This window comes from Haematobia irritans, chromosome 1 (assembly GCF_050003625.1).
Source record: "Haematobia irritans isolate KBUSLIRL chromosome 1, ASM5000362v1, whole genome shotgun sequence".
NCBI classification, from domain to species: Eukaryota; Metazoa; Arthropoda; class Insecta; order Diptera; family Muscidae; genus Haematobia; species Haematobia irritans.
Window position 1 is genome coordinate 172,539,474 of NC_134397.1, and position 22,836 is coordinate 172,562,309.

General features: G+C 34.7%; 1 protein-coding gene across 1 annotated transcript; it reads left to right on the plus strand.

Annotated features, from left to right (window-relative positions):
• Positions 1–3,366: 3,366 nt before the first annotated feature.
• On the plus strand, positions 3,367–18,053 carry gwl (serine/threonine-protein kinase greatwall). Its single transcript, XM_075292106.1, has 11 exons — positions 3,367–3,840; positions 4,630–5,116; positions 9,257–9,415; positions 9,495–9,661; positions 9,742–9,906; positions 9,987–10,115; positions 13,779–13,942; positions 16,317–16,412; positions 16,491–17,075; positions 17,148–17,272; positions 17,338–18,053. Exons 1-11 carry the CDS (start codon positions 3,580–3,582, stop codon positions 17,601–17,603), a joined length of 2,604 nt encoding a protein of 867 aa, XP_075148221.1. The 5' UTR covers positions 3,367–3,579; the 3' UTR covers positions 17,604–18,053.
• Positions 18,054–22,836: the final 4,783 nt, after the last annotated feature.

Below are 22,836 nucleotides of genomic sequence, written 5' to 3' on the forward strand. Positions count from 1 at the left end.
TGAGTTAGTCCATACGTGGTATATATTAGACAAAAAAGGTATGTGTAGCTAAGTCTACAAATAATTACGAATCGATATGGACTTTTGACCGGTACGTAGGGAGCCAGAATTGAAATATGGGGGTCGCTTATATGGGGGCTATATACAATTATTGATATGGACCAATTTTTGTGTGATTGGGGATCGATTTATTTGAGGGCTACATATAACTATAGACCGATATGGACCTAGTTAGGCATTGTTGTTAACGGCCATATACTAGCACAATGTACCAAATTTCAACTGACTCGCATGAAATTTGCTCCTCCAGGAGGCTCCAAAACGAAATCTCGGGATCGGTTTATATGGGGGCTATATATGATCATAGACTGATATGGACCACTTTTGGCATGGCTGTTAAATATCATATACTACCACCACGTACCAAATTTCAACCAGATCGGATGAATTTTGCTTCTCCAAAAGGCACCGGAGGCCAAATCTGGGGATCGGTTTATATGGGGGCTATATATAATTATGGACTGATATGAACCAATTCCTGCATGGTTGTTGGATACCATATGCTAACATCACGTACAAAATTTCAACCGAATCGGATGAATTTTGCTCTTCCAAGGGGCTCCGGAGGTCAAATCTGGGGAACGGTTTATATATTAGAGACCATATACTAACACCATGTACCAAATTTCAGCCGGATCAGACGAAATTTTCTTCTCTTAGAGGCTCTGCAAGCCAAATCTGGGGATCGGTTTATATGGGGGCTATATATAATTATGGACCGATGTGGACCAATTTTTGCATGGTTGTTAAGACCATATACTAACACCATGTACCAAATTTCAGCCGGATCGGATGAAATTTGCTTCTCTTAGAGGGTCTGCAAGCCAAATTTTGGGGATCCTTTTATATGGGGGCTATACGTAAAAGTGGACCGATATGGCCCATTTGCAACACCATCCGACCTACATCAATAACAACTACTTGTGCCAAGATTCAAGTCGATAGCTTGTTTCGTTCGGAAGTTAGCCTGATTTCAACAGACGGACGGACGGACATGCTCAGATCGACTCAGAATTTCACCACGACCCAGAATATATATTGTATATTATATCACAATGGACTGAATAGTCTGAGTGAGCCTGAAATTTAATCGGGCTGCCACTTTAACCTAACCTAACCTATGGGGCCTTAGAGCAATATTTCGATGTGTTACAAACGGAATCACAAAGTTAATATACCCCCATCCTATGGTGGAGGGTATAAAAATGTGCCCAACTTTTAATAAATTATCGACTAATTTTATCCGTTGATATTTTGACAATAAAATTAAAAATTCCTTTCAAAATTACGTGCTTTTATGAAAACCGGTCGAACCGGTTATTTGTTTAAAAAATCAGAAACCCCGACTTTCAAAAAACCCGGTTTTTTATGAATACGTATTATTCACTTTTCTCAATTTCACCGCACCGTACACAGACAACACGTAATCTTCGCACCTCTCAAAAAATATTGCGAAAAAAGGTGCGAAATTGATTGAAAAATATGAAAGACACTCTCATAGCTTTGAAATGGAAATATCATTTAAGGTAAGTACTATGTTCGCTTTTCGCGTTGAAATTTTCGTGGTTACTTTATTAAAACAGTTCAATATAAAGCAGACAAATCAACACAATTGATGCGTGGTTTCTTGTTCCTCTAGATTTCGGCAAGACTTTACAGAAATAAGTTTGTTTTTATTTATAATTTTGATTATTTAAGGAAAAGTAATCGCGAAAATAAAGTGGTTTTCAACTCGAAAACCGAACATAGTACCTACCCTTAGTTGAAAATACAATTAGGGAAAAAGAATGGGAACAATTGGTGTTGCACCAGGGCAACATATCTTTTGCGAAACGAAAACGCCCTTAATTGTTCTGACTGACACGTTAGAACACATTTTTCGGACTTCAGTGGCATATCACTAAAGCAATACATGCTACAGGCAGAAAAGAGGAAATCACTCAATTTGGGCGCTATAGCTCAATTTGGGCGCTATAGCAATATGTTTATGTGGGAGCTACGGCATATCTAATCTTCATTAATACGATTTTAAAATTTTATTAAGATTGGTTAATAGATAAGAATTTCGTAAAATCGGGAGCTATCTCTAACTCTGAACCGATTACGATGATTTTTTGAGGCCCCCTAGCTAAAAATTTATAGACTGAACTTATAAATAGTTTCAATTAATGTTTTATTTCATAAAATTGAATAAAAAATTGGACATCAAAATAACTCGATAATTAATTTATAATAAAGGAACTAAAAGTAGTTCCACACTTTTCCCAGCAAAAAAATTGTGAGTTGTTCTAAAGGCACAACTTTAAAAGCACTACCAAAAATGTCCTCAATTATATTAACTACACAGGAAGTTTTTTAATTCATTTTTTTCGTATTTTAATGTGTAATTTTTTGTTTTCTTTTTTTTCAAATAGTTTAAAAAAGAGTAAGAATAAATAAAATGGTACAAATTATTAAAATTTTGTCACAAAACTGCTAAATCCATTATAGAAAAATCGATAATTTTTGAAAATATTCGAGGGAAAACGTTTCAAACAAGCGTCAGAATGCATTAAAATTAAATCAATTAAAAAATATAAAAATTATTTATATTTTAATTCAAATTCAAAACACTGAATTAGGATCACACCTTAAGAAGTGCTGCAAATTCATTGCAACGGCTGTTGAAACCGTGGACATTCGTCCTATACCAAGTTCATATTACATTCATCGCTTCTCCGCGAATTATGCACCACTTCCGGACCCAAAAAGAACGTTTTCACTACTTTTTGGCGACGCTCCTTTGCAGCATTATTAAGATCTTCATTTATGAAAGAATAGTTTTAATATCAATTACTATTTTTTAATTAAATTGACTAAACTAAACCAATCATAAGTTCAATCACAGCTTTATTTCATAAATATCAGGCTTCAAACATTGCCATTGGCAAATGCTACCGTAACCCAAGTAATTCGAAAGCAACAATTCAGTTAAGGTTGAATTACATACCATGCGTTAATGGAAGGGTTGATTTTTTCAGTTTGCGGCAGACTATTCGAGCTTTTGATTTCAAAAATTAACCCTTCCAACAACACACGGATTAACGCTTGGTGTGTAATTCCACATTTACTTCCAATAACAAAGCCTTTTACAAAAACTAATATTTGAAAGCCACTTGGAAAATGTTAATTTTCAACACATGGATTTCTTGTGTATACAGCCCTGTGTTAAAATTAGTGACACTGCAACGCCGTTGAAATCAATAATCACGGCATTGAGTTCATGCTGTCAAATAACGTTGGTTGTTGTTTTTGTACAACATTCAATTTTCAACGTCCCAAAGAAAAGCATTCGTGTATAATTGCAATACAAAAAATATATGAACTCGCTCAAGTAAATGAATAGTGTCAAAATCGAACATAAAAATAAAATATGATAAATATAGAATTTTTGTGAATTTGTTGTAAAAAAACTTAACATAGCCGAATATTTTTAAAGAAACCACCATTAAGAAAAACCGAAGAGTTGGCGCGCTCATAATGATGGATCATTTTGAAAACCTCCATGTGTTGGAAACACCACCAGTAGAAGGCGAAGGAGGTGAAAAATTCCAAAATTGTTTGGAAAATAACACAGAAAGCCAAATGGACAAGGATGACATGGAAAATGTTGCCCACAATAATCACCAATATGATTATAAAACGCCTAAGAAATCTACATTTCTCATTGATGGGGAAAAATTATTGGACAAAATCAACATTTTGACAACAAAACCTGAAAATACATCGGCCAGTACAAAGGTAAAAAATTTGAAATGTGGTGTAATATTGACGCTTGTCGATTGCCGGCTTCTACTCAATACAGTTGTGTACATGTGTTTGTGTTAAGATCCTCAATCCTCGCCATACCTATCAGTCTGTCCTGTTATCTAGTCGACAAATGGGCCTGCATTGTTGTTAAATGAATTTGAGATTCAAACGCACACGCTCGTACATTAGCACCGTGGTTGTTTTTGTATTAGCAATCATGCTGTAGTTTTTCTATTATTACCTTTTTATCCCATGTTCGTAAGAGAAAAACCGTTTCACATTGGGCGATATTATTGGAATATCTAACTTTATTTATTTATTTTAATTCATTTTACAATCAATCCCAAATGGCCATATACGGTTACACAGATAGTCATCATAAAGAAAATACATTAAATTTATTAAAAAAAAATAATAATAATAATTAGGACCACAATCAAGGACTGCAAAAAATGACTTATAATTACAACTTAATACTAAGTGCATATCGTAAAGTTGGAAACTACTATAGGTAGACTACATTACAAAAACAATTTGGTATAAGGAAGCATATAATCAAACTGTCTACAGTTATAATGAATATAAAAAAAAATTTTAGAAATTGATTACTACTCTCAAATACCTACTAAAGGTGGGTAACCGTGAAAAATGACGATTTTAGCGGCTAAATTCGAACTTAGTACCCACCTTAACGCAGGTTTATTTAGCATAAAATTTAAATATTTATGACTATAAATTTAATATGTAAAATAATAACTTTATTGTTTTTCTTCCTTGCAGCTTCCAACCATAAAGGATTTCGTCATAATTAAGCCCATCAGTCGGGGTGCTTTCGGAAAAGTATTCTTGGGTTATAAAAATAATGATCACAGTAGACTTTTTGCCATCAAAGTAATGCGCAAATCCGAGATGATAAACAAAAATATGGTCTCTCAGGTCATAACAGAACGTAATGCCTTGGCACTTTCCCGCAGCCCATTTTGTGTGAATCTTTTCTATTCGCTGCAATCGGTGTCCTATGTTTATTTAGTTATGGAGTATATGGTGGGTGGAGATTTGAAATCCCTTTTGACTATGTATGGCTATTTAGACGAAGCCGCAGCCCGATTTTATGTAGCCGAAGTAGCCTTGGCATTGCAATATTTACATGAACATGGTATTATACATCGCGATATTAAACCCGATAATATGTTGATATCGGCAACAGGTCATGTAAAACTGACCGATTTTGGTTTGAGTAAAATTGAAATGAGGAGAGGTGAAAGAGGTAAGTTAAGAAAAATCATCAATATATGATTTTTTTTTTACTTTATAATTCATGTAGATGATGCAACTAGACATCTAGTATATAAAGACGTTCACATGTGTCGACTATCTTCGTCACTTTTTTTTTTATTTTTTGGGATTCATATCGCGTGTTAGTTTTATACGTTATTTCCAAATCCAAGTATAATATTTCGAGGGGAGCCACTGTGATGGTCATTTGTGGATATTGTGTCATGTAACCAGATGGGTTAACGATATTTTTAGCACCGTCAACAAAGGAGATCTCTGGGAATTGCCTCAAAAATAGGATGGCATATTTTTGCATCTTTGAATTCTTTTCTGCCCCTTAAAAATACAGAACATTTTGCGGTTGTTGGTAACATTACAAAAATGTGCCCTCTCCAATGACAAAAAGAAGGCGGAACATCATTAGTGAGCATAAAAACGGCTACCACTACACCTAGCTTTTGAAACTAGCTTATCATAACATATCATAATCCAACAGCTGCGGAGTAAAATCGTACGACGCAGTGCTCTTTAACTCGAAACGACAAGCGATTCTTTTAGAAATTTTACCAAAATTAGACACAGATTCCACAAATTTCTACCAATTTTTCTATTCTTTGGACTTTAGTAAGGGTACGGCCACACTAACCCAAAATGAGTGGCAAACTTTTTTTCACGAGCACTTTCGAAATATCTGTATACCGTTTATGGAAAATTCTCCTATCGAGATGTAATCTAATCTGAGCTAAAAACGTGCTGGTTTGACTGTGGCGTCGAATTCTTTTTCGATCTCTGTCAAATATTTCCCCAATGTGACCGTACCTTAAGAATTAATAAAATGGTACAAGTTATTAACATTTTGTTAAATTAAAATCAATTAAAAAATTGATTGAACTGAAAACTGTTTCAATTAAAAAAAATAATTGAAACAACTAACTTTTTAATTAAGTTAATTAAGTCAATGATTGCAAATCTAAAAAAAAATAATTCATACATTTAACTTTTCAATACAATAGACTAAGTGAGTCCGAAAATAAATGGAGCTGTTATTTTAATCTAAGTCAGTTACAAATTATTGAAATTTTTTTCTAATTTTTAATAAAAAAAATAATTGAAACAATAATTTTTTTTCTAAAATCTCTTAGCCACTAAAGAAAGTGATTGAATATAGTTAGTTAATTAAAAAAGTATTTGGGTTTTGCAATCAACATCAATTAAGAAAGTAATCGAAATTTTCTAATGAAAACAATTTATTTTTTTATGCCCAATAAAAATTGTGATTGATACTATCATTTTCGTGATTGAAGACATTCCAATTAAAAAATGAATTAAAAAATTGTTGTCTCCAACAAAAACATCAACAAAAGAAAACTACTTAGGTCTAAATTTTTTTTTTGCGTGTATGAAAACATAAAATCCAAGAGTCTATGAAAAGTAAATATTGCGTTTATTTTGGATCGAATCAATTTATTGGCAAAAATAGTACAATAATTTAATCAAATAAAGTGTGTTGGAATACAAAGTTTTTTTTGAAGAAAAAAACCAAATTTAAAAATAAATAATCAATCACATAATAACCGTTACTATTTGAAACTTTCTGTAAAATCGGAAGAGTGCATTTTGTGTCGAAAAATATCCCAATTAGGTTCTAAAAGTGCTGTTTCGCCGACTCGGGTAACATGGGGTCCGTCGTTGTAGTGGATCAAGATGGGGTTCTTTCAACCGAACAGCCTTATTTATACGGTTCCACTGGTCAATGTTGAGCTCCTTGTTGACAGTTGACTCAAAAATACTGATTTTATCCTTCTGCGTATTCCATTTCTGAAAAAAAAAAACAGAAGGAGCCCTTTCAATTAAATTTCGTCAACAAAATAATCATAGCAAAAAAACGCAAAATGAACCCATATTGCAATCCAATATATAAACCGATCTCTTACTGGACTTCTTTAGCATATTGAACACGGAGACTTAAATTTGTTCGAAATTTAGAATCTGGCGCTATGTTTCATATGACGTATGTATATATAGCATAATATAACAATCATTCGCTCATTCATTCATTAATCGATCTCATTACAATTTAAAATTATGCAAAATATCATTTCGACGTTCGATATACAGGAACAGGCCATAATGGCCTATTCCTGTATATCGAACGAAAACTCATTCGAAAGAAAGGCAGTCACTCGAATTCGAATGAATTTGGGTTTTTCTATTTTTGAAAGTTCGTTTCGTTTGTAGGAGAATACATTGATTATCCAAAATGAGTATTTTCAAATTTTTGGCCTGAGAATTCAGTCAAATGTTAACACTGTTTCTACTTTTTTCTTGCAACTTATTGTATATGTTCGTGTATTACTCGACAACAAAATATGAAGTTACTTGCCTTTCGAAATAGAAGAACAAAAATCAATTTTCTTTCGTTTGGAATACGAAAGAAACCTTTCGTTCCATATACAGGAACAGGCCATAAGTAAAGATACATAAAATATCAAGTGTGTAAATTTAAAATTGTATAACAATTTTTCCGTTTGTAACACATCGAAATATTGCTTCTTCTGAGTCGATCTAAGCATGTCCGTCCGTCTGACCGTCTTTTGAAAAGCAAAGCACTTGCAACTTGGCACAATTAGTTGTTATTGATGTAGGTCGGATGGTATTGCAAATGGGCCATATCGGATCACTTTTACGTATAGCCCCCATATAAACGGAACCCCAGATTTGGCTTACGGATCCTCTAAGAGAAGCATATTTCATCCGATCTGGCTCGAATTTGGTACATGGTGTTAGTATAGGGTCTCTAACAACCGTGCAAAAATTGGTTCACATCGGTCGGTAATTATATATAGCCCCCATATAAACCAATCCCCAGATTTGGCTTGCGGAGCCACTAAGAGATGCATATTTCATCCGATCTGGCTCAAATTTGGTACATGGTGTTGGTATAGGGCCTCTAACAAACATGCAAAAATTGTTCGACATCGGTCCATAATAATATATAGCCCGTATATAAACCGATCCCCAGATTTGGCTTGCGGAGCCTCAAAGAGAAGCAAATTTCATCCGATTCCGTTGAAATTTGGTACGTGGTGTTGGTATATGGTCTCTAACAACCGTGCAAAAATTGGTTCACATCGGTCCGATAATATATATATACTCCCATAAAAACCGATCCCCAGATTTGGCTTGCGGAGCCTCTAAGAGAAGCAAATTTCATCCGATTCCGTTGAAATTTGGTACGTGGTGTTAGTATATGGTCTCTAACAACCATGCCAGAATTGGTCCATATCGGTCCATAATTATATATAGCCCTTATATAAACCGATCCCCAGATTGAACCTCCGGAGCCTCTTGAAGGAGCAAAATTCATCCGATCTGGTTGAAATTTGGTACATTTCGTTAGTGTATATGGCCGATAACAACCATGCCAAAATTGGTCCGTATCGATCTATATTATATATAACCCCTATATAAACCGATCCCCAATCACAGAAAAATCACGATTGCCATTCGAGCCAAAAATAATCTACCAAAATTTTATTGATGTAGAAAATGTTGTCAAAATTTTGTCAAAAATTTATTTCTATAGAAAATTTTGTCAAAATTTTATATCTATAGAACATTTTTGAAAATTAATGAAGGTTTCATAGTTGGAGAGAAATATTTTGCAAAATCTTCCAAAACATCAAGAATTCTACCAATCTACCAAACAGTAAAAAATCTGCCAGTTTTGGTAGACTCGTGTTCATAATTGTATATAGCTCCCATAAAAATTCTGGCTCTATATCTACAGCACAAAAGTTCATATCGGTTCGTAATTATTTCTTCCCTATATATACCGGTCAAGAACTGAATATATACGTATTTAATCGACCTTACTTTTGTCTACTATATATCCCGCATGGACTAACTTACAATTTAGAAGATGATATTAAGAAGTTTTAAGATGCTTTGCCGTCGGCCGCAACCCAAGTTATTTAATTGTGGATGACCGTCTTTAGTAGAAGTTTCTACGCAATCCATGGTGGAGGGTACATAAGATTCAGCCTGGCCGTACTTTTGGCCGTGTATATACTTATTTTTATAATTGTAGCATGTTGTCAAAATTGTAATTGTAAATGTTTATTTTGTGTAGATTTGGAAATATCCGATCTTATAAATTGCTCGCCGAATTTAAATACACGAACTCCTGGACAATTACTTTCGCTGACTTCACATTTATCTTTCGGTTCTGAGAAGAAATTGGAATGTGGAACTGGAACATCAAATTTCATAAATACAATTAACAAACATAGTAAGTATTATTGATCACCTAGAAAGAAAAAAAACAAACATATATATATATGAAATTAATAAAATATTGCACAAATTAGATAATGTAATAGAATCATCAGACAGCGAAGCTGATACATCATTAAATGATGCCGAAAAAACTGATGATAGTAAAATATCAGGTGTATCACCATTCTTCTCAGCGGAGGAGATAAATGTATCACTACCAGTAGCCCATACCTGTAATAATAATAACATCAATAATAATGTAAGCTTTTCTAAAAACCTCATCATTAGAAAATTTGTATTTAATATTTTTTTTTATTATTGTTATACAATTCTACCCAGTTAATGGATAGTTCATCTTCATATCATACTTGTGCTTCTGCGGACATTACCAAATTTTCTCCCCCAACGGAGGCAGATGTCTATAACAGTTGTAATTCAGCAGCTCCAGTGCAGAAACATGTTGAGTTTGCAGATAATAATAATGCTTCAAAAGTATATTGCAATGTAAGTGATTTTAACCATTAATTCCCTTTTGTTTCACACATCCCTCACCATGATCAATATAAATCTTAATTTCTCAAAAGGGCTGCAAGCATGACAATTCAAAAACTTATGATAAAGAGAATATCTGTAACAAAATCTTATCTAAAGTGGAAAATGCTGACGATACGTCATTTGAGTTTTCTATGATGCGCCGTCGATCAATTGATGAGGTCTGTTATATTAGTGAATGTTTGTGTGTCTTTTCGCTATATATAATTTTTAAATGTTATATTTTTGTTAATGTGATATTGTGTATATTATCGGATCATGAAATTCGTTATTACTTTTATAGGAAAAATTAATTTTCGAAATCGTTTCGTGCAGTGTTTTGTAATTAAATTCCCATTTATCAATGAGTGCTGCCCTATTCAAGGCTTAGATTAGGATAGCTATTTCAGGCTTACTTAGACTATTCAATTGTGATACCACAGTGGTGAGCTTCTCTGTTATCACAGAGTGCTGTCATGTTTAGCTCAATAACAAGTGACTTGTTTCCCCGGGAACGGGATCCGAAAATTCCCGGGAATTTTGAATTTTTTTCGCTCCCGCTTTCCCGCGAATTAAGTGCGGGAATTCCCGGTAATTTTTCTTTACACTATTTTATACATAACAGGTTGGATGATAAGTCCCTGGTCTGACACATAGATGGCGTCGCTAGTATTAAATGCATATTATTTTTATATAGTACCAACCTTCAAATGATTCGTGTCAAAATTTGACGTCTGTAAGTCAATTAGTTTGTGAGATAGAGCGTCTTTTGTGAAGCAACTTTTGTTATTGTGAAAAAAAAAAATGGGAAAAAAGAGGAATTTATTTGTTTTCTGAAGGGAAAAAATACGGTGGAAGCAAAAACTTGGCTTGATAATGAGTTTCCGGACTCTGCCCTAGGGAAATCAACAATCATTGATTGGTATGCAAAATTCAAGCGTGGTGAAATGAGCACGGAGGACGGTGAACGCAGTGGACGCCCGAAAGAGGTGGTTACCGACGAAAACATAAAAAAATCCACAAAATGATTTTGAATGACCGTAAAATGAAGTTGATCGAGATAGCAGAGACCTTAAAGATATCAAAGGAACGTGTTGGTCATATCATTCATCAATATTTGGATATGCGGAAGCTCTATGCAAAAGGGGTGCCGCGCGTGCTCACATTTGACCAAAAACAACAACGTGTTAATGATTCTGAGTGTTTGCAGCTGTTAACCCATAATACACCCGAATTTTTCCGTCGATATGTGACAATGGATGCAACATGGCTCCATCACTACACTCCTGAGTCCAATCGACAGTCGGCTGAGTGGACAGCGACCGGTGAACCGTCTCCGAAGCGTGGAAAGACTCAAAAGTCCGCTGGCAAAGTAATGGCCTCTGTTTTTTGGGTTGCGCATGGAATAATTTTTATCGATTATCTTGAGAAGGGAAAAACCATCAACAGTGACTATTATATGGCGTTATTGGAGCGTTTGAAGGTCGAAATCGAAAAAAGTGTTGTTCCACCAAGACAACGCACCATGCCACAAGTCATTGAGAACGATGTCAAAAATTCATGAATTGGGATTCGAATTGCTTCCCCACCCACCGTATTCTCCAGATCTGCCCCCAGCGACTTTTTCTTGTTCTCAGACCTCAAAAGGATGTTCGCAGGGAAAAAATTTGGCTACAATGAAGTGGTGATCGCCGAAACTGAGGCCTAGTTTGAGGCAAAACAGAAGGAGTACTACGAAAATGGTATCAAAAAATTGGAAGGCCGTTATAATCGTTGTATCGCTCTTGAAGGGAACTATGTTGAATAATAAAAACGAATTTTGAAAAAAAGTGTTTTTCTTTGTTAGACCGGGGACTTATCAGCCAACCTGTTACATTCTAAAATTCACATGTTTTTGAGAAAAACTTGTGTTTTAAACGAGTCAAAATGACTCGTTTTGAATTTCTTGTATAGGGAAAACGTTTCAAACCCCAAAACATGCTTGGTGAGAACGCCGTATTGACAATTGTAAAAGTAAATATTTCGTTTTTTATGATTTATGGGTTATGTAAGAGATCGTAATATTCCAAGTTAGTTGTCCAGAGAGCGCCTTATAACCGTACCTTTAGGCGATTTATAATTTATTCAAATGCCTAAATGTATGCCACATCATAGCAGGTTTGACCGGGATCCCGGGAAGTTCGAAAAAATCCCGCTTTCCCGGGAATGGAAAAAGTCCGGGGTAAAAACCCTATAAGTAACCTTCTTTTATACAGCCGAGTCCGAACGGCGTTTCACATTGCAGTGAAACCACTTAGAGAAGCTTTAAAATACTCAGATATGTCCCCAACATAATTGAGAGGGGATAAGCCATCACCTAAAAACTTGTTGGTGTTTGATCCATATTGGAATTGCACCCTTGAATCTCTGTATACAGGCTAATCAAATTATTTTAGAACGGATGTAAAATAATTTGACTTAAAATTGATGACTAGAGATTGTAATGGGAATTAAAAAATCGACTTCGAATTTGAATTTTTGCCATAAAAGGAGCTACATCTTTCAATCCAAATTTGATTTTTCGTCCCTTTTGGTCGCTATAAAAAGTCGATTTTGACATACATGAAAAGTCGATTTGACTCGATTTTCATTTCGATTCGATAATAATGAAGATTATAACGGTATTACAGATACATATAACATTTTCACATATGCATTTTTGAGTATTTACAATATCATAAAGTTGTGCTGCATTTAAGTTTTTGCCATTCGCAATACAGAAATAAGTTTCTCATCAAAAAAGAAAAATATAATTGGAGACCCCACTTTTATACTATAGAATGAGAGCGATCTTCGGAAAAGTCACCAAAAATGACTGATGAACCAATGGAACTTTTGTTACATTCTTTTTATTTTGGGTATTCAAAGAAAATGTTTAAGCTAATCGTATGACCGATCGCCAAATGGCCATATCGTTTTCATGACATTTTGTCCTTGATACCTTCACAATCCAAATCTATTATTGAGGTGTTGAATCGACACCAATTGAACTTATCTTTCACTGATGAAGAAGCAAGATTTTAAATCAAAACATCTATTTTGCTACTTGTGATCACCTCTTCGAGAGATAACGTGGTCCGAAATCTGAAAGGGCGATAGTTTCGTTGCATGTTAGGCACGTTTTGTTGTTGTTAAAAAACATTACTCGTCTCCAGATAGCGCAATCAATTCACCGTACTTCTTGATCCAACTTCAAAAATTCGATGGCCCCTTTGGACAATAAACCGCCAAACAGAGACTACTCAAAGATAACTCATTGCAACAATTTGCTTATTGACGTTATCGCCAAGGTGGAAATGGGTCTCATCAGTACAGATAATTTTTTTTTTGTGACTACAAGATTATCATTTTCGTAGTGAATTTCAATAAATGAGTTGTTGGTTATATTTTTTAATAGCCTAATTTGTAATTGTCCAAATATAAAGGACATATTCCTAAAGTGATGGGTGATAACACCCTTTATTGGAAAACCCCTTTACATGCTTTTGTGTTTCGTGTTCCAAAATTATCAACAACTATCTCGCCTAGCGACTTTTTAATAATCTCGTAGTAATCGTCGTAAGCACAGCATCGAAAATTTATTGTAAAAATATAAGTTTAAGTAATTCATTGTGCAACCGATTGACAGGATTGAGACCACAACAAAAATTAATTTCGAAATTATCCTCAAAAATATAAAAAATATTTTTTTTAATTGAATTTGGCATGTCTTTGTATATGTGTGCGTTTGTTGTACTCATACTTAAATGTGTTGTTATACCTTTATTTGTTATTTTTAAACTAACATTTGATATATTTTCATGTAGCGCATTCGTTCGTTAAAGACCCAGGAGGATTCTGGTGTATCAAGTCGTAAAAGTGATTGTTCCAATTCAAATGTGAATAGTGAAACTACTTCTTCTTCCATTGATAAAGCTGAAAATATGTGCAATTCTAGAGAAGATTTTAGCTGTTCGGATTATTCGAAAAGGTAAGTTTGATTTATAATTCCTCAGCATACACATTTTTTCTACAAATAACGTACTCCGATTCTTGGTTAATAAAACTATAAAAAGCCTGTGTAGTGTAAACATAAATCTATTCTCTACTAAAATCAAATTGTAAATTTGTAAATAAAAACTTAGTTTAATTCGCACCGTATTTTTTAAGATGTGGTGGTATATAAAAAAAAATTCTACTTTGGCGAATATGGAGAGCAAAATATCAAGATCGTTGGATATGCGAATATGGGCACATATAGAGTGGGTGATATGTAATGCAACAAAGTAAATAGTTATATGTTTTCTATTATTTTTATTTTATTGTTTGTAAGCAGAAAATGTCGGAAATAATTTTAGAATCAATTTAGATTTGTTCGAATTAGCCTTTGTCAAAATTTTATTTCTATAGACAATTTTGTCAAAATTTTATTTCTATAGGAAATTTTGTCAAAATGTTATTTCTATAGAAAATTTTGTCGAAATTTTATTTCTATAGAAAATTTTATCAAAACTGTATTTCTATAGAAAATTTTGGCAAAAATTTATTTCTATAGAAAATTTTGGCAAAAATTTATTTCTATAGAAAATTTTTTCAAAATTTTATTTCTATAGAAAATGTTGTCAAAATTTAATTTCCTTAGAAAATTTTGTCAAAATTTTATTTCTTTAGAAAATTTTGTCAAAAATTTATTTCTATAGTAAATTTTGTCAAAAAAATTTTTTTTTGGAAATTTTCTCAAAATTTTATTTCTATAGTAAATTTTGTCAAAATGTTATTTCTTTAGAAAATTTTGTCAAAATTTTATTTCTATAGAAAATTCTGTCAAAATTTTATTTCTATAGAAAATTTTGTCAAAATTTTATTTCTATAGAAAATTTTGTCAAAATTTTATTTCTATAGAAAATTTTGTCAAAATTTTATTTCTGTAGAACATTTTGTCAAAACTTTAATTCTATAGAAAATTTTGTCAAAATTTTATTTCTTAGAAAATTTTGTCAAAATTTTATTTCTATAGGAAATTTTGTCAAAATTTTATTTCTATAGGAAATTTAGTCAAAATTTTATTTCTATAGGAAGTTTTGTCAAAATGTTATTTCTATAGAAAATTTTGTCGAAATTTTATTTCTATAAAAAATTTTGTAGAAATTTTATTTCTATAGAAAATTTTGTCAAAATTTTATTTCTATAGAAAATTTTGTCAAAATTTTATTTCTATAGAAAATTTTGTCAACATTTTATTTCTATAGAAAATTTTGTCAAAATTTTATTTCTATCGAAAATTTTGTCAAAAATTTAATTTCTATAGAATATTTTGTCAAAATTTTATTTGTAAAGAATACTTTGCTAAAATTTTATTTGTAAAGAAAACTTTGTTAAAATTTTATTTGTATAGAAAATATTGCCAAAAATTTATTTCTATAGACAATTTTGTCAAAATTTTATTTCTATAGAAAATTCTGTCAAAATTTTATTTCTATCGAAAATTTTGTCAACATTTTTTCCAATAAATTTTTTTTTGGGTTGTTATTGTTGGTTTATTCTTCAATCATTATTGTTGTTTTTTGTTTGTTTTCAGCTTAAAACCATGCATTGTCCAAACTACTGTATAGCTTAACCAACAGAGGAAAAGTATGCTTGTCAAATTTATATGGGCAAAAGCCCTATAGACAGCAAGTCGGTTGGATGGACAGCTGTTTCGGAATTACCACATTCCTCATCAGCATCCTCTACTTGCAGCAAACCTATCAACCAATTATCAGAATAAACTCGGGTAATTCACTAAACCCATAGTAAACTACACTTGAACTTCCCGAAAAAAAGTTTTTGGTAGTCGGCTTTGCCTGAACAAATTTGCAAGCATATCTCCTTTGCCAAAGTCAATTGATTTGAGTGCAGTTGGCTGGGTTTTTTCGATTCTATTCCTCTAATGTCCCAGACCGCTTTTAGACGAAGCTTTTAGTAAAACACATCTAAGGACAAAAAAAAAATGAGTCAAATAACATCAAAACTTAATTAGGTAAATTTCTACAAGAGACTTTACCATATATCTACTGATTTAACCGTATAGAGTTTTCATGTTTCGTTTTCATGCTTTTATGTCATGAACCTTGAATACTAGAATCAGGTGGCAAAACAAAAATTAGGCATCAGAGGGTTAAGATTTCTTCTATACATAATCGATATAACCGGGGAATATATTTAGTCACGAATGCTTTATATATTTTGGTATTCTATATTTTGGAGTAGTAATATATAGGTTAATATCGGCCCATAGCTTCAAATTACAAAATCGAGCAAATAAATAAATTTCACATACACTAACACCAAACTATTTTTTTATATTTTATATATTTACATGATAGCTATAATATAAATAATACAAACGAAATAAGTGGAATACGCATGCATTCACCATTTCGAAATATTTCAAGGAATTTCAAGCGACCCGAACTTCAAAGGTAAATATGCAAAAATGCACATTAAACATAGACATTAAACTTTTTTTGAAATACAAATATTTTTTTTTTACAAATTAGTTCTTTTCGCGGTATGAAACGTAAAATAAATTTAATAAATCGTTCGGAAAACAATTGCAGTTTAGATATAGACGGATGCATAGGAGGATCAACCAGTACAGGTTTAACACAAGAAATTGATATTTTAGACATTGGTTCGAGCACTCCCAAAAAACGTAAAGCCAAATCACCAATTAGAGGAGTACTAAAAGTACGTTCACTATCAGATGAAGATATGCCCCAGCCCTTACATGATAATGTAGCAAATGTTGTATTCTCAACACCGGTCTCATCACAGAAATTACCCCGTCGAGATGGTGGCTTATTGGGAAAACTTAAAGCGACTCGCTTTGCTTTGCCATTATCGATTGAAACGAAGAAAATTGAACAACTTACAGAGAAGTCTTCGGGTGTGCAATATTTAAAAATGGCTCATGATGATCCAACAATGTCTCCCATAAATCTCAATCCAAATACAGTGCCAAAAACACCGAAAAATATCAATACACCTTTTAGAACGCCCAAATCGGTGAGAAGAGGTGCAAGACATTCAAGTGAACGAATTTTAGGGACACCGGATTATTTGGCCCCTGAACTATTGTTGAAGTTAGTGTATAATTGTTATATGTTATCTAAGAAGATGTATTTAACATAGTTCAACTGATTATTTTATTTTAGACAAGGTCATGGTCCTGCTGTTGATTGGTGGGCTTTAGGGGTTTGTTTTTATGAGTTCTTAACTGGTATACCACCCTTTAATGATGAAACACCGCAAAAAGTATTTGACAACATTCTAAACAAAAGTATGTAAGAGTAATATTTAGCAAATTTGCAAATAATAGACCAATGTGAAAATTTCCCAATACAGATATTGAATGGCCAGAAGGGGACGAAGCCTTATCGGCTAGTGCGGTAGAAGCTGTAGAACTCCTGCTTACAATGGACCCCACTGAACGCCCAGCAGCAAAAGAAGTACAACAAATGCCATTCTTTTCCTCTATTGATTGGGAAAATATTGAGAATGAGGAACCTCCATTTGTACCAAATCCCGAAAATCCCACAGACACCGGATACTTTGAGGCCCGTAACAATTTACAACATTTGAAACTGTCCAATTTTGCTCTGGAAGATTAATCTCTTGATAACTGCTGACCAATTCTAATAGTTCGGCTAAAGAAGCTCAGTTAACTTTAGTCTGGTGCATATGATCATTGTATTGTGATAAGATTTATGTTTGTTTCGTTTGTTACATTTGTTATTTAACCTGGAGCCAGGCTGCATCCTTATATGTTTATAACAAAAACTAATATATATACACACACACGATCGAACTTATTTCGAAATATCCTTGGTTTATATCATTTAAATGCATGAATATCGTATTGTATTTTTTTTATTCTAATATATTTGTTTTCTTTTTTATGGTTATGTATATGTTTGCCACTATTTTATATATATACTCACCTCAAATTTAGTTTAAATATTTTCAAAGTTTTAATTACGATAACATGATTTTTGTGCACATTGCATACATACTTTTATATATATAAAAAAATTAATACAGTTAGTTATGTATAACTTGAACCATACTATTATTATATTTATCTTGAAGAACTTTTTTTGAACCTGATATACATTTTTTGAATGTTAAAAAATTTGCATTTGTCATCATTTTCACTGTAATTAATTGTCACAATGTTTTTTTAGATTTTAGTGGATTGTATAGAAATAAATTATAGTCAGGTAAAATGTGTTAAAAAAAAATAAATAAATTATAGTCATTCAAAACTATCGTGAGAAAAAGAAATAAAATATTACAAAATTTTATTTACAATTCCCCAGTAGAAACTACGTAAAGTGGTTGATTTGAACAATTACTTACCAAGAGCATTTGTGCCAAGCAATGCCGCATACCTGACTTATCACCACCGGGCTGTTTCGTTGGCTATTTGCTGTACGTGTATTTGGAGATGATATTTATTTATATATGTTGTTTTGATTTCAGCTTAAAACCATTGCGCTGACTAAACTACAATAGTAGCTTAACCAAAAAAGGAAAAGTATATTTGTTAAATTTATTTGGGCAAAGCCCTATATACTGCAAGATGGTTGGATGGACAGCCGTTTCGGAATTATCACATTCCTCATCAGCATCCTTTACTTGCAGCAAAGCTATCAACCAATTATCACCAATCCTACGGCGGCGGGTTCTGTGTACTGGATTGACCCGATGGACCCCATCCATTGGCCAGCGGCTGCCACATCAGTGTACGTGTTGTTTCGTCCGTCTTTTTGTGTTGGAGAAAGTGCATCCCGGGGAGCCTTCTCCGTTTGCTGTTGGTCCGAGCCGGGATAGAGGAGAACCCCGGACCATAGTATTGTTCAGTCTGCCGAAACCTGATCCACCACCGTTCGGTTTCGGTCAGGTGTAACCGGTGCTTGGAGTGGGTGCATTACCGGAACTGTTCCGGCTTAACATCGCTGCGGGAGTATAGTCATACTGACTACGTGGCAGGATGCTGTGCCAGCGATAAGAACAGTGGGTCGTCTGACTATGCGACCCCCCCCTCCCACCGACATCTCCCGTACAACAATATGGAATGTATGGGGGTAGCAGTCAAGTCTGGGGCTGCTAAATCTAGAGATTAGTAAGATAGTCGACGAGCACAAGAGGAACACTTGGTTAGAGCACCTGAAGCAATGTAACTTAGGCACAGGAACTGGTAAATTGTGGTCAACAGTGAGAGCCCTCTCGAACCCCGCTACAAGGGATTATGGGATTTCAGTCACCTTTGGCGACGTGACTGTGACTGATCCGAGGAGATGCGCCAAATACTTCAACCGATAGTTTGTCGAGCATCCCGAGAGTGATAGAGCGAAAAGGAGAGCCGCTCGTCGCATACATGGTCTCCGAGCCGACGACACCACAATTTACCGCAGCCGAAGTTACCAATGTCATCAACAGCGCGAAACCATCTAAGGCGCTGGGCCCCGACGGAATTCCAATGCTAATGCTGAAGCATCTGGGAATACTGGGAGTTGAGTACCTGACCAGACTCCTCAATTTGTCCTTGGAATTACTCATTATACCCGATGTCTGGAAGATGGGAAGAGTGACTCCACTACTGAAGCCAGGCAAATATTCGAGTAAAGGTGAATCGTACAGACCGATATCCCTTCTCTCGCCAGTAGCCAAGACACTTGAGGCACTACTCCTCCCCAGCCTTGTGGAGAATTTTCCAGCTGCCCACCATCAACATGGATTCCGAAAGGTACACAGTACGACGACAGCCTTACATGCCATTTCGACACATATCAATAGGGGACTTAATCAGCCCAAGTCGTGTCATAGGACGGTCCTCGTGGCGCTTGACCTATCGAACGCGTTCGATACGGTCAACCATGCCAAATTATTCGAGGACATCGAGAACACGTCCCTACCGGCAGGAACGAAGCGTTGGGTTCTGAATTATATGTGTGGACGCCAGTCGTACGTGGAATTCAGGGACAAGAAGTCAAAACCTCGTAGAGTTAAACAGGGAGTTCCCCAGGGTGGGGTGATATCTCCGGCATTGTTTAATTCCTACATGTCCTCGCTTCCACCCCCTCGAGATTGTATCATATGCGGACGATTGTACAATCATGGCATCCGGGCCCATTGTTGATGACATATGCGATCGATTGAATGTCTACCTCGCTGATCGTACCAGTTATTTCACTGCAAGAAATTTGAGGATATCTCCCACCAATTCCTCAGCCACACTATTCACTACATGGACGGCGGAAGTACGCAGGCAGTTGAATGTCAGAGTATGTCGACGGCGAAATAATTCCGACCACAAATTACCCCAAGATTCGCGGGCCACATATGACAGCTTCTTTAAGTCGTCCGCCCATGCCACTGCAATTTGTGATAAGCTCCTCGGTAGAAACAAGGTCCTCAAGTCGCTTGCCGGCAGCACTTGGGGTGCGGACAAAGAAACCTTGTTGACTACATATAAGGCAATTGGCCGGTCAGTGGTAAACTATGGAGCGCCAGTGTGGACACCTCAAACGAGCGACACACAGTGGAATAACATACAGACCTGTCAGAACGCTGCCCTTAGAACTGTAACAGGATGTCTCCGCAGTACACCCCTGGATCACCTTTATGAGGAGACCAAGATCATCCCAGTGCGTCGACACAATTACATGTTGTCAAAGCAGGACCTCTTGGGTTGCTTTCGAAGCAGTCACCATCTTGTCGATAGACAACCTCCAACCAGGAATGTAAGGGTTGATCTTCACCTTCAAGAGCGCGAGATCCAGCGTTATAAAAGAGATCAGGCAGCATACCCGACAGGTCTGAACAGGATTCATGAGGATACTGTAGCTGAAGCGGTGAGAAGCTACAAGGTTAATCCTGTTCTCGGAGTCTGACCACCGCCCATAGCACCGGGGGAGAGAGGCCTCCCACGGCCCAACTAAGATCAGGCAAGTGCAACCGCCTCAATTCCTACTTATCAGTGATTGAAAGCAGCGTAACTGACGTGTGTCCCATCTATAATATAGGGCCACATGACACTCATCACCTTTTCGCTTGCCTAGCTAAGCCTACCCGTCTCACCACCAGATCACTCTGGACATATCCCATTCTTGTCGCAGAGTTCCTTGATCTGGCTACTAGTTACATAGAACAACATTTAAAATTGTTAAAATAACAACCAATTATCAATATCAGAATAAATTCGGGTAATTCACTAAACCCAATGTAAATTACACTCGACCTCCCGAAAAAAAAAGGTTTTCGATAGTCGGCTTTGCTTAAAAAAAAAATTATTGGTTAATTTGCTTGCGAGATTGGTAAATGGCATTTTCTTTTCAGTAACTTAATAGCTCGAATAAATATTGTAATAATATTTACTTTAGATGATTTGAACCAGTGTTCGAAATGGCTCCGAAGCTCCGGCTTTAAATCAGAACTCAAACTCGTTATGAGTTCTGATTTGATTTTTTAATTGTGTTCGTATATAATTTGTATAAAATCCTCTAAATATTAAACCACGATAGTAAGCCACTATGAACGTTTTAATGATTTCATTGATCGATTACATTTTTGGCAAACAGCTTCACCAGTCTCTTCATTGGTTTGAAAATATGTCCACGGCGAATTATCAATATGAATTTTTGTACGGCAAATTGCTGATTTTCAAAAATTTCTTTGCAGGTAAAATTTCTGTTCATTTCTGTTATTCTGTATGTAAGTGTCAATACCACATATTTCAATAACATCGAGAGTCAATACAGAGAATAAAAACACAAGAGGACGAAAATTTCTCTTCTACAAAAACAACAAATGTCAACCGTATAGATGTCGCCCAATGTCTGCAGCTTTGGTATTACTGACGTTGCAGTCGATGCGCTGTTTTGATAAATTGTTTTTAAAGGCATCGGCAGTTATAATTTCAAATTGTCTGCCAAAAAATAATGGAATGAAAAGATTTATATAAAAGAAAGATTTATATAAAAGAAAGATTTATATAAAAGAAAAGATTTATACAAAGTAGGTTCTAAATAATATTTTCATTACGTTTCGTAAAGCCGGCAGTTTCGCTTCACAGTTTCGTTCTCTTATGTTTTTATTCTCTCTGGAGTCAGTTCTTAAGGAGATGCCACAAATTCTTGATTGTTTTTAAACATTTTTCTTTTATTGGGTCTTAGTTGACCGGCAAAAAAAAATTGGAAGTTGTTCCACAAACATTTCTTTTAAAGTCCATCCAAGAATCCTCCTTTTGGACAAGTCCACAAACATTTCTTCTAAAGCGCATCCTGGGATCCCCCAATGATTTTTTCCACTCCCGATGCAGTCCTTTTGGACAAGTCCACAATCATTTCTTCTAAAGCGCATCTTGGGATCCCCCAATGATTTTTTTCTACTTCTGATGCAGTCCTTGTGGGCAAGTATTAGAAAGTACGCAATCAGGCTATTTTAAGTGCAAATTTGGGACAATTAAATTTCACCAAAAAAATAGAAAATTAATTAATAAAGGCCGGTACTCTGTTCGGGTTTCGCGTTGAAACTCCATACAAAACTAAAAAATGCGAAAAATTTGCGAAATTTTTTCCATTTGTGATACTTTGTTTTTTCGTGTTGAAAAACTGACGTTTATAGCACGGCGCCATTTGCAATGTGAATTAAGAAATAATTTCTTTATTAAAAACTATTTGTGCGGGTTTATAAATCAAACACGGACCATATTTTTGTTCCGAAACTATACAAAGGAACAAAGGAATAGCAGATCAATTGCCCAAGGAAAAATAAAATGTTATTTTGTAAAAACAAGCAACAACCACCAACTTAATCCAATAAACGCCGCTTTCTATGTTG